The 12,399-nt window shown below is 57.7% G+C and overlaps 1 protein-coding gene across 1 annotated transcript; it reads left to right on the top strand.

Annotated features, from left to right (window-relative positions):
- Nucleotides 1-967: 967 nt before the first annotated feature.
- On the top strand, nt 968-9,675 carry GUITHDRAFT_111989 (hypothetical protein; the record flags this gene model as incomplete). The annotated part of the gene is made up of 17 exons (XM_005828766.1): nt 968-1,898; nt 1,968-3,415; nt 3,635-3,661; nt 3,705-3,968; nt 4,017-4,070; nt 4,123-4,238; nt 4,499-4,667; nt 4,766-4,849; nt 4,909-5,070; nt 5,114-5,362; nt 5,449-5,581; nt 5,738-6,972; nt 7,027-7,140; nt 7,185-7,669; nt 7,884-9,365; nt 9,458-9,563; nt 9,616-9,675. 17 exons carry the CDS (start codon nt 968-970, stop codon nt 9,673-9,675), a joined length of 7,119 nt encoding a protein of 2,372 aa, XP_005828823.1.
- Between the last annotated feature and the right edge of the window lie 2,724 nt (nt 9,676-12,399).

The following is a 12,399-nucleotide window of genomic DNA, read 5'->3' as shown; positions in this document are numbered from 1 at the left end:
CGGTACTGTTGCTGCTACGTCCCAACCGAGTCGGTAAAAAGAAATTCGCGGGGTTAGCTGACTGTCAGGTAGTCAAGAAGGCGCTCGGAGGGGTCCCGTGAAGGCGAAGTTTGAGGGTGCGGGGGGGTGGTCACTGTAACTAGTCACCACCGTTGCGCTTGCTGTGGTGGCATGGCGCCGGGGCCCCCCGGGACTCTCCGATGGTCCTGCGCGAAATTATTAGTAAGTGAAGATCCTGATTGTCCTCGTACTGATTTTTAACTTAACTTTGAGTAAACACAACTGGCCAAAAACTTAATTCCTTAATTAAACTTAGTAATTCCAAACTTCGGAAGCCGCCGCGCTCATGGACGGTCGGGCCCACCTGAGTGACGACTCCGGCGACGGACCGGGCGGGGAGGGCCGCCTACAGTTTTCCGAAGTTCAGTTGCACGGGCTCCTCGGATGCCGCTCGGGCACGCGGGCGCCCCCCGGGCCGGGCACTGCCGGCCGCATGATCAGCCTGGCTATGCGGGCGGCGGGCCGCACTGCCATACCGTATTACTGCGGCCGGGCCCGGGCGGCGCCGCGCCCGGTGCCGCCGCCATCCGACGCCGGGCTCATGACTCACTGATCGCCGGTCCCCCGGTATCGGGCCGCCGCCACGACCCGGACTGCTGCGGCCACCGCCGGTCGGTCACGGTTACGGCCCGGCCGATCCGAGCCTCGGCCCGGAGAGTACGGTCAGCCCGGGCTTCCCCGGCCCGCCCACCGGGCGCCCGCGGCCGGGTCAGGCGCCGGCCCGCCGGCCCGGGCCCGTGCTGCGCGGCCCCGCCCCCCCCCAACTAACTTAGTAAGTTCAACGGTTGGCCCGCCGCTGAGGCCGGGCGTCACGACGGCCCGGGCCGGGTGCGGGCGGGCCTCAGCAGTTGAAATTGAATTAGCTTTGTAGATTTTCAGCCTGTTGACTGGACGGTTGGAAGCTTGTATGGCAGCTGAAGGCGTTCGGGAGGGAGGAGGAGGAGGAGAGCAAGGAGCGACGTCTGTGCACTATGGGGACGAGATCCTCCTACAGTTTGCTACGTCATCGTCTCGGCTGCGATGCTCCATGTCCATCGGGCACGATGTGTTTGCTGAGGGAGGAAGGGCAGCGGATTGGCCTGTTTGCTATCCCGGGGTGCACGAGTGTGTGTTTCTCGTTTGCCCGAAGCAGCTCGCTCACGGGACGAAGGAGGAGGAAAAGGAGGAGAGAACTGCGCTCGATCCCACACAGATTGAAACGAGGAGGCGCCTGGCAGATGTGAAGAACGAGTTATGGTTCGGGTCAGCAGTGAGGTATGGCGACCAAGTTCAGTTGTACAACAGCTGGTCTCAGGGCTTTCTATCTGCAACCAAGGAGCCGACCAAGGATGGAAAGGGGATATGCATCCGGCTCCAGCAGGACCCGAGCACGGCGTCCTGCTTTGTGGTGTGCCCACATGGCAAGAACATGAGGCGAGGAGACGTCCTGGTGCACGATAGCGTGCTCGTCTTCCAGAGTGTTACCATCCCCAAGTACTTCATCAATGCTGGACAGCCTCACTCCAAGATCCTCGACAGCCTCAGGCATGGGGAGGAGGAGTACGAGCTGACCGAGCTGTTCGACGAGATCGAGCATGTGTTCCTGGGGCCGGAGCCGCAGGAAGCGATGCGGGTGACAGTACTGCAGCTGTCTCATACGAGGAAGGAGCGGATGTCTCGGGCATCCATGGAGGACAAGAGCTTTCAGCCCAACTTCCTGTATGCCTGGGATGTGGTGGAGCTAGCTCGCAACCAAGACGACTTGACCCTTGTGATCGAGCACACCCAAGATGAGCCTCAAAAGTCTCCCGGAGGGACAGCGAGCTGGGCAGCAGGCAGGGGGGAGATGAACGATGCAGGTGAGGGTGTTGCCAAGTCTCTCCTTGCCTCCCCTGACTTTCCTTGCCTCCCCTGACTTCCTTCCGCAGGCCGGGGCATGTTCCAGGTCCTTCCTGTGCACTTGCTAGACTGCCGGCTCCACCTCACCAATCACTCCGGCCCCGTCCTCCTTCGCGACGCCTGCAACGGCCTCTTCCTCCGCTGGGACCTCGACCGTGCCTGCGTCTCCGGGGCCCGCGAGGTCGTCAGGGAGGGCCACCTGGATCCCAGCTGCCTGTTCCTGCTGCGGACAATGAGCCGATACACAGGGCAGGCGTTCGACAACAGTGAGCCCTTGGATCTGCGCGATCTCCTTTGCCTATCTAGCTGGCCCGTGCCGGGCGGGGGGGCGACAGACCCTCCTCCTCTCCTCTTCCTCAGCAGCCGCGAGAGGTCCGAGGAGAGTCAGAGCAAGTCCCTTCTTACCGGAACAGTGGGCACGTCGCAGCTCCAAGACGCCTTGAAGGTGCGGGTGGTGGACGAGCGATTCAGCCGTGACGTGATGGACATGGCGGGGATCGTGCTTGCGGTGGAAGAGTCGTCAAAGAAGCTCCTCCAGGTCAGCCCGTACGACTTCGGGAGGATCGGCACGCGGGGGAGCGACAGGCAGTCAACGGCGAGCTCGATTCAACACCATGCCGTGACGGAAGCATTGTATGACCTGCTCCCCTGGAACTCGCTGCTGGTGCAGGAGCTGCTGAACCGCTTGCGTGCCTCCCTGGGCTCGTTTGACTATGCGCGCATGCACGACAGGGAGGAGTACTGGAACGAGGTGGAGGGGGGAACAGCGTTTCGTGGAGGAGTAGGAGGAGGACGGGGGTCTCTTCGGAGGGGGGCAGCGAGCGGAGCTGGGGTCGTCCGCACTGTCCCTCCAGTGGCGTTTGTACGGTTGCAGAACGTGCTGAGGAGGATGGGGTTCCTGGAGGTATGCTTCGGCATGCTACAGTCCATCTTCACGCGGCTCAGGTTCCCAGTCGAGGTGATGGAGAGCACGCACATAGGGAAGACGCTGATGGAGTACGGGAGGAGAAGCTATGAGGTTGTGATGATGATAATGCGGGGTAACGATGGGACTAGAAAGGCCATGATCCGTCATGCCCATACTGCCCTCATGACCTGCAACTACGACATCTTCGCGCTCGAGTGCCTGCTGGAGTTCTGCCGGGGGGGAGAGGAGGTGGTGGGCGAGCTGCGGGACGATTTCTTCTCCTCCTGCGTCTCAATGTTGAAACAGGAGAGGTCCCCAGGGATCCTGATGCTTCTATCGGCCTCTTGCCTGTCAGGCAGCGGGCAGCCTATCAGGAGGAACCAGGAGCGGGTGCTGCGGCTCGTGTTCCAGGCCGGGAGAGAGCTGACCTGTAGCTCGCGGCACGTCCTCCCGACTCTAGAGAGCGACCCGTTCACAGCCGACCTGATAGTCCAGCTGGAGGGAGGAGGAGGAGAAAGGCAGAGCGTGTCCTGTCTGTCCATGTTCTCCCATCACGACGATCTCCTACATGTGAGACACTTCTCCTTCCTCCTCAGCTCCTCTCCTTGAGTTCTACCTCATCTTCTCCTTCCTTCTCTTCCCTTCTCCCCTGCCCCAACCAGCTGTCATCTCAAGTCTTAACTTTGGGACTCTTCGCTTTCGACGTCCATCTCCCTTACCCACCTGGTCTTCCTCTTCCTCTTCCTCTCCTCCACATTCCTTCTTTTCTTCCGCTCACCTTCACTCCAGGACTACAAAGCTTCCCAGGACGAACAGGTCAACCCCTCTTCCCTTCTCCCACCTCTCTCACCCCGCGCAGGTCAAGTCCTTCCAGTACTACCTCTGCATGCTTGAGCTCATGGCTGCTGTCGTCTACGGCCGCCACAAACTCGCCGCAGACTTTTTCGAGCAGGAGCAAGAGCACTTCGCGTGCTCCTACAACGACCTGCTGTTCGTGGTCAAGCATGAGGCCTTCCCCTGGATCCTCCGTGCCCTCGCGTCCAACCTCCTCTGCTCCCTCTACGTAGACAAGCACCCTCACCACCCCGTCGACTCAGTCCAGCTGGTCCGGACCTGGACGAGGGTGATAGCTGCGAGCTGGGAGCGAGCTGGGCCTGACCTTCACCTGCAGCTCCACGAGACTCTTGCCAACGAGGAGAAGTTCCGAGCGAGGAAGGAGGACGCGGTGAGAGGCGTTGGAAAGTTTGACAGCCGTTGACTGGAGGGTGTCAAACCAGATCGATCACAACCTCCCGTCGAACCTGCGGGAGCTGCGGGAGCACGTGGTCACAACGATGAAGAAGTGCTCCAACGTCCAGATAGAGCTGAGCGGGAAGACTATCTACACCCAGAGGTGAAAGAGGAGGAGGAGGAGGAGGGGGCGGGGGAGAAGGGGAGGGGGAGGGGGAGGAGGTGAAGGGGGAGGGGGAGGAGGTACTTGCGATGGTTTCCTGTCTACCAGCCCTCTTTTCCTCATGTTGCCTCCAGCAATCTCTGGCTCCTCATTTTCCTCCTTTCAGTCCTTTTCATTGCGTTCTTCGTTGTTCGTCTTCTCGTCCTCGTCCTCGTCCTCGTCCTCGTCCTCCACGTTTCCTCTCTTACATGCCTCATCAGATTGGCCGACCTCTGTCTGCGCATGCTCACCGTCGGCTGCTTTCACAAATACGAGGAGTCGGGGAGGAGGGAGGAGATGGAGGAGGCGAAGCTCGTGCAGCTCGAGAGCATCACACTTGACCTTCTGGACGGCAGGACAGACCAGCTGCCATTCGAGCTACCAGCTGAGGTGAAAATGGCGAGGAGGAAGGAGGAAGGAGTCGGTTCGGAGACGCAGAGGAGACAAGGAGTTGGAGTCAAGAGAAAGTGCTTGTGAGGATTAGGAAGGTTATGAGGAAGGAGGTAGTCGAGCAAGAGAGAAAGAAGATGGAAGAGCAAGAGAAGAACAGGAGGGATTGGCAGAGCAGCAGGGTCGATGGCTCAGGAATGGGAGAAGGTGAGTTGGGCTGGGGGCTGACGGTCTAGAGCAGCAGGAGCAAGCCACTCAGCAGCTCTTGGAGGCAGCGAGGCTGTTCCCCTCCTCTAACAACTTCCCCTGCTGGGACCTCAAGATCGTCTGCTGCGAGATCCTCTCCTTCCTCCTCGACTGCAGACTCCAGCTGCTCCTCAGCTCGGCCTTCAGGACCTGGGAGGTGACTTTCAAGTAGCAGAAGGCGGCGACTGACCTCTACTCAGGATCTCGTTCAAGCTCGCATCGCTCCTGCTCTGTTCCAGCTGGGGCCTGACGCGCCTGTGCTGGGGGAGGGAGACTTCGAGTCGGTGGTCCCGCGCGCTCCTCCCGCTCCTCCTCCCTCCTCCAAGGCGTTGAAGGCCGTGTCGGGGAAGGAAGAAATGAATGTGCAGCTGAGGTACGCGCGGGACATGCGAGCGTGGGAGGAGAGTCCTCTGTGGGGGGCTAGTGAAGTGGAGGAGGTGGCGGAACAGGTGAGAACTAATTTGCATCTTGCTTCTCCTCCTCCTCCTCCTCCTCCTTCTCCTCAAGCTCGTCCTGCTCCTCACTTGTCCCTCAGGTTTCAGCGAGCCTGCATGGTCGCTACACGAGCATCCTCCTCGACCTTCTCAGGTATCAGGATGGCATCCTCGTCGACTGCTCGCTCCGCCTCCTCCTCAAGTTTGAGAGCATGAGAGAGAGCTTCTCACGGGGTGAGTCGTTCTCCTCCTCCTCTGTCCTCGCCCTCCCTCCCTCCTCTTCTCCCTCCCCCTCCGTGTCCTTGCCTCTCCTCCTCCTCCTCCTCCTCCTCCTCCTCCTCATTCGCTCTGTTCCCTCCTTGACTTCCTCCCCTTCTCACTGCCCCACAGCTCTTGCCTCCACCTTCTTCATCGTCGACCTCAAGCTCGCCAGGAGGTTCTTCGACGTCAGGAGCAGCATCTTTCACTTCCGCAGAGCCGCTCCCTTCCTCTCCTCCGACGTTCCCCTCCTCCGCCTCGACGCCACCACTACCTGCAAGCGCATCCTCGAGGACTGGACCGTCATGCTCTCTGTCCATCGTCATGGTGGGCCCCAGCTGGAGGAGGAAGTCCGCCTCCTCCAGCTCCTCTTCTTCAAGACCGACACCCATCGGCTTCTCCTCCTCCTCCTCTCCCTCCCCTTCCGCCGCATCCGCTCCAACGATCCGCTCGAGCTGGACACCTGCTCTGACCCAGACCTTCGAGAGCTCCTCCGGCGCTCGCATCTCTTCCTGCAGGGGCTCTGCTGGGGTTTCCCTCTAGCCCAGGAGTTCTTCGCTGACCACCTCCATCTCGTCCTCAGCCACATCGGCCTCGCTGGGATCGACGCACCTTCCTCGCTCGCTGCTATCTGTGGGGAGCATGCGGAAGTAGTGGAGAGGGAGGGGGAGCGTGTGCTAGGGGCCGTGCTGGGGCTGCTGCAGAGGTTCGGGTACAGGAAGGCATCCTGGTTGGAGGCAGCTCGGCACCTGCTGGTCGTAGCTGGGGAGCCGGTCAGGAGGATGCAGGACCGGGTACTGGACACGCTGCTAAGGATGCAGCACGTGGCGCCTCTGCTGGGGTCGAGCGACGTGGAGTGGGAGGAGAGGATCGACCTGATGGTGGCGGCGAGGGAGGAGGGCGAGCTGGGAAGCGGCGACGGGGGCGGCGGTAAACTTGCCGCGCACATCTCCCTGGTCCAGCTGCTGGCGGACTGCGCGCTTGACAACCAGATCAACCAGCTCCGCGTCTCCTCCTTCGTGCCCTGCGACTACATCATGGACACTCTGCTGAGGGGGAGCTGGAGAAATGGCAGGGTCGACCCGCGGGTCCCCCTTACAGTATCCAGGAAGCTCCGAGCTGCCTTCCTCCGCCTGCTCACCGTCCTCCACCTGCGAACCCAGCAGGCGAAGCTGGTGGCGGAGCTGGAGAAGCAGCAGCACAAGCTCTGGAGCTTCGTCCCCTCCCGCAGCACCCGGCAGATCCCCCAGCTAGAGAGGAGGGAGGAGGAGGGAGAGGACGGGGATGGGGAGGAGGCAGCTGGGCTGATCGGGCTGCTTGCTCGAGACGTCTCAGAGTTCTGCACTGTGCTAGAGCACAGCAGGGAGGTGAGGACAAGTCCAGCTGACCGACGGAGGTGACGAGCTGAGAAATACTGGCAGGACCATGAGCTAGAAGGGAAGAAGACGTTCAGGGAGCTGAAAGAGTACATGGTTGACAACGTGTTTGTGTTCCTTCAGATGCTGCTCTCCAGCAGTAGCTACCATGCAGACCTGGTGGACAAGCACTTGATTGAACATCTCACAGAGGATGTTCATAGGATACTGAAGACGTCGAGACTGCGACTGAAAGATGGGAAGGTTGGATGATGATGATGATGATGATGATGATGATGATGATGATGATGATGATGATGATGATGATGATGATGATGATGATGACGATGATGATGACGACGACGACGATGACGATGACGATGATGATGGTGGTGGTGGTGGTGGTGGTGGTGGTGGTGGTGGTGGTGGTGGTGATGATGATGATGATGATGATGATGATGATGATGATGATGATGATGATGATTATAGCGTCGATGAGGAAGAGCGATCCATCATATCAATCTACCTTGCAGGTTGTCTGGAAGTTGTTTCATCGCCTGGAGGAGCTCACTCCCAACAACGTGGCGCAAAGGAAGATGATGAGTTTCTTCAAAGATATCGACGAGGCAAACGAGGAGGAAGACGAGACTGTCGACTTGAACAGGCTGCTGCAGACCGGATTCTCTTTCTTCCATGCACAACTGTCAAGGTAAAGATGCTGTTGCTGCTGTTGCTGATGTTGATGACTGTCCAAAATTGTGTCATGTTTGTTCTACCTGAAGAAATACTTCATACGAGACATCGAGATGTTCTTCTTCTCGCTCTACCAATCTCTCCTTCTGACATCTTTCGTTGTCTCCTTCAATCTTCGTACCTGGTCCCACTGTCTCCTCTCTCTGCTGACTGTTCACGTTGCCGGTCAGATCCCTCCAAGTTGAGATCGACTCGGCAAGACCGTCCAACAGCGGAGCTTGCAATGTTGCAATGATGCTGTCAAGGAGCAAGGAGATCAGCTTGTACAAAGATCGCATGTACGTACAGGAGGGAGCAGCTGCTGTCATAGCGAGCACCGTCAACTCCCTCGACCTCGTCAAGAAACTCGCCGAGCATGCAATCTTCATGCTCGTCCACGGAAGCGATGAATGTCAGACGTCCTTGACGACGTCGAGGAGTCTGGCAGAGCTGGCAGGTGCTCTTTGCTTCATGCCGTATGCGGAGCAAGTGCGAGGGTTCGACAGGAGGAGGAGGGAGCACGTGGAGACAGTCTGGAGCAGCATGCTCAGCATGGAAGTCCTCCCTAAGACCTCCCCGTCCCACGAGACTCTAGAGGAGGTGCAGGAGAAGTTTGTCGCCTGCGGGTTTGCCGTCCTTGCAGTCAGGCTGGTCTCTTGTCTGGCCGAGGAAGCGAACAGGGTGGGGATGATGATGATGTTCGCGATCACCACGCGCAACGGGAGGAGCAGGGCGCGTGTGCTGAGAGCGATGGAGGGAGAGGGAGGAGAAGCGGCTGCTGGTGTTGCCATGTCGTTCTTGAGGATCCTCGACCGCGCCATCGCCATGCTGGAGGACTACGAGGATGCTTGCCAACGCCTCTCTTCCTCTCCTCCTCCTCCTGCGGATCGTCCGGAGAGAGGCTCCATCGGCGACTCGAGGAGGAAGATGCTGGGGCAGGGCGGTCGGAGCATGTTGGCGAGGGACAGGATCGACGCCGCGCTGGGGAAACAAAGTTGTCTCCTCCTCCTCCTCCGTCTCGCTGGCAGCTTATGTGAAGGCGGAGAGGAAGGAATCATCGGGGTGTTCACGAGGAGGGAGGGGAAGAGCTCTGTGCTCGAAAAGATAATCGATCTCCTCCTGACCCTCCTGGGGTACGTTGGGGCCTCGCACAGGGCTGATGAGGGGTACCTCTTCCTCTGCCTCCATCACGCCTCCCGGGCCATCTGCAACATGCTGCTGAGCTTGTCCCTGGGAGCTCGCGGGTGTCTGCTGCGGAAGAATGCGCTGCCAATGCTGATGGAGCACGTCGTCTTACTATCCCTCCTCTGCAGGGAGGAGGAGGGAGGAAGGAGGAGGAGGGAGAGGCTGCTGGGAGCTCGGGACGACGTGTACAGGATCGTTGCATGCGCGCTGGAGATGCGGGGGATGGTGGGGAGGGGAAGGGAGGAAGCAGATTGGCAGCAGGAGTTTGATCACATGCTAGCTGTGTCTGTGGAACACGTTGCTGGATATTTCTCTGCGAGCTGGAGAATGTGGGAGGAAGCGAGGGAGCGAGCAGGAGCAGGAGCAGGAGTTCTCGACGAGCATAGTCAGGATCTTGTTCGGGCGCACGTTGCTATGGAGGATGTTGTTGACCATCTCAACATGAGGAGAGAAAAGGATCATGTTGATGTATCGACCAGAAATATCAGGTATGATGATGATGATGATGATGGAGATGATGATGAACAAGAAGACCAAGTTGGTGTGTTTGTCCACTGCTTGTGCTGATCGTGGCCTACAGATCGATTGCAGTTCGGCAAGGCAACATGATTCGAGTTGTGCGTTTCTACACTGATCAACAGATCGAAGAGTACATTGAAATGAACAAGAGCAACATCGTCAACAACGTGAGCAGAACCATGTAAGCTTCTCCTCGTCTACTCTGACATCTTTCTGCAGTTTGTTGAGAACAGACTGATGGGAGAAGGAGCGAGGACAAGGATGTTCCAAGAGATGTAACAACCTCCCTCCCTCCCTCTCTTACTCCCTCATTGCCGCTCCCTCCTCTCCTTCCCTCCTTCTCTTATCATGTTCCCTGATGTTCCGAGCAGGAGGAGGATTTGTTGGCGCTATGCGGTCTGGACTTGTTTCAGCCATGGCAGGTGTCAGGGGTCGAGCAGAACAGGCAGCAGGATACCTTTCCTCGCTTCCATGTATCGTCACCGTCAGCTCGCTGCAACCTGCCCAAGGCTCCTCTCCCTCCTCTCCCTCCTCCTCCTCCTCGGCGTCTACGGTCAAAGCCCTTGCTGCTGACGTGGCAGTTCTCACCTGACATTCAGGAAACCCTTCGAATGCCCAACGTAACTTGACGTTCAACATGACAAGCTGGGAGGCAGGTGAGATTGATCTCCCTGACAACCCTTGTGTCCTCTCCTCTCGTCTTCTCGCTTCTTCCTGCTCCGCCTGCTCAACTTGTCTCTGCCTGCTTTCAGTTTCTTTACCTAGTTATCTTGCTCGTAAATGCTCTGCTATGCTCCCCTCTCTTCATCTTTTCCTCTCCTCCTCTCCTCCTCTCCTCCTCTCCTCCTCTCCTCCTCTCCTCCTCTCCTCCTCTCCTCCTCTCCTCCTCTCCTCCCTCGCTTCATCTTCATCACAGCATTGCATCTGCAGGCAACTTGCTTCTTGCATCAGGCGGCCGCTATGATTCTCGATTTCCCCTCCTCTTCGACGCTTTTGCACAAGCGCCAGCTCTCCGGGTCATCATACAGGTGCTGTGGATCTGATGAACATGACTTGTGTTGTTGTTCACATGAAATATGAAGAGAGTCATAACTTGACAAGATGTGCATGTAGAAGTTGTTTGCTCATCTCATCGCACGATGTACTTTCAAAGCTATTCTCAGGCTCACTTGTTCTCCTCCAGATCGTCGGCATCTTGCAGATGCTTGCAACTTTTGCCTCTGCCACAATCTACTTCGCCTTCCTCTGGCCCAGCAGCTTCGCAGATGTTTTGGATCATCGTCGTAGAGAGCAGGAGGAGGAAGAAAAGCAGCAGAAGGGACTCAAAGTCTGTACTCCCATCTCCTCCTCCCTCCTCCCTCATAACGCCGATCCCACCAGCTTTTCCTCCCTTCCTTCCTCCCTCCTCTCCTCTCCCTCCCTCCTCTCCTCTCCCTCCCTCCCTCCCTCCTCTCCTATCCCTTCCTCCTCTCCTCTCCCTCCCTCCCTCTCTTACTCCCTCATTGCCGCTCCCTCCCTTCCCTCCCTCCCTCCCTCCCTCCTGTCCTCTCCCCTCCTCTACCTCTCCTCCCCTCCTTCCTTACACCTGACTTCTTTCGCATCAGAAAACTTCTCTTCAGAAGTTGGAGCTCAGTCCAACCACCTTCATCTCTGCCATTCTCGTGGATTTCTCTGCTTTTTACCATCTTTTCCTCTGCTTCTTCGCTGCTATGGGTGAGAAAGTCCTCCTGCTCCTGCTCCTGCTCCTGCTCCTGCTCCTGCTCCTGCTCCTCCTGCTCCTCATCTATCATCTGCACCAGTCTATTCCGTCTCTGCCCTTGTTCACTCCCCTTCCCTCTCCCTCCTGCTGCTGCACTTCCGCTGCTGCTGTTGCTCCTACTGCACCTTCCTTTTCCTCTCCCTTTCCCCTCCCCCTTCCTTGTGTTTACTTCCCATAGCGACATCTCATCCTTTCCTGCTGCAGGAGCGTTTTACTCTCCTCTCTTCCTCCCTGCTCAGCTCGTCGATTTCTGCTCCACAAACGTTGGGAGATTCTTCCTCCGAGCAGGTCAAACCCCCTCAAATCTTGCTTGCTTGCTTGCTTGCTTGCTTGCTTGCTTGCTGCTGCTGCTGCTGCTGCTCCCGCCCCCCTCCGCCTCCTTCTCCTCCTCCTTCTCTTTTGCATCTCCTCGTCCTCGTGTTCGTGCTCGTCCGCCCCCTCCGTTTTCCTGCCCTCCCACCAACTCTCCTCCTCCCCAACCTCTCTTGACTGCTCGTTTCTTCCCCCTGTCTTCTCACAGTGTTTCCGCCAGTTCATTCTTCTTGGGTTCGCTTGCTGGCATCTTTTATCCTCTCCCTCGTCGTCCTTGTTCTCTTCTCCCTCTTCTTCTTCTCCTACTTCAGCGACTTGTCCTGGTCCGGCCGCCCTCGTTGTCAGAGTCTATGGCAGGTGCATACCATCCTACCCTGTCCTGTCCCCTCTCTCTCCTCTTCCTCTTCCTCTTCCTCTTCCTCTTCCTCTTCCTCTTCCTCTTCCTCTTCCTCTTCCTCTTCCTCTTCCTCTTCCTCTTCCTCTTCCTCTTCCTCTTCCTCTTCATCTCCTCTTCCTCCCTGGTCATTTTTCTCTCCTCTCCTCATCTTTCTCTCCTCTCCTCTCCTCTCCTCTCCTCTCCTCTCCTGCTCTGCGCTCTTCCTCACATATTTCAGTGCATGTCCATCTGGGTATTGAGCGGCTTCTCCTACGACAATGAGATGTTCGCGCACGACCTCCAGCAGTTTCCCGACGTCTCTTCCTCCATTGACTCTCGTTCATGGGAGCAGTTCCGATCCCTCTTCTTCCTCCTCTTCATCGTCCTCTTCGGCATCATCCTGCAGGTATTCTGACCTCTCCTCTCCTACTGGTTGTTGTTGTTGTTGTCTGTTGTTGTTGTTGTCAATGTTGTTGTTGTTGTTGTTGTTGTTGTTGTTGTTGTTGTTGTTGTTGTTGTTGTCTGTTGTTGTTGTTGTTGTCAATGTTGTTGTTGT

Source organism: Guillardia theta (assembly GCF_000315625.1).
Source record: "Guillardia theta CCMP2712 unplaced genomic scaffold GUITHscaffold_56, whole genome shotgun sequence".
Lineage (NCBI taxonomy): Eukaryota > Cryptophyceae > Pyrenomonadales > Geminigeraceae > Guillardia > Guillardia theta.
This window is presented reverse-complemented; position numbering and strand designations above follow the sequence as displayed.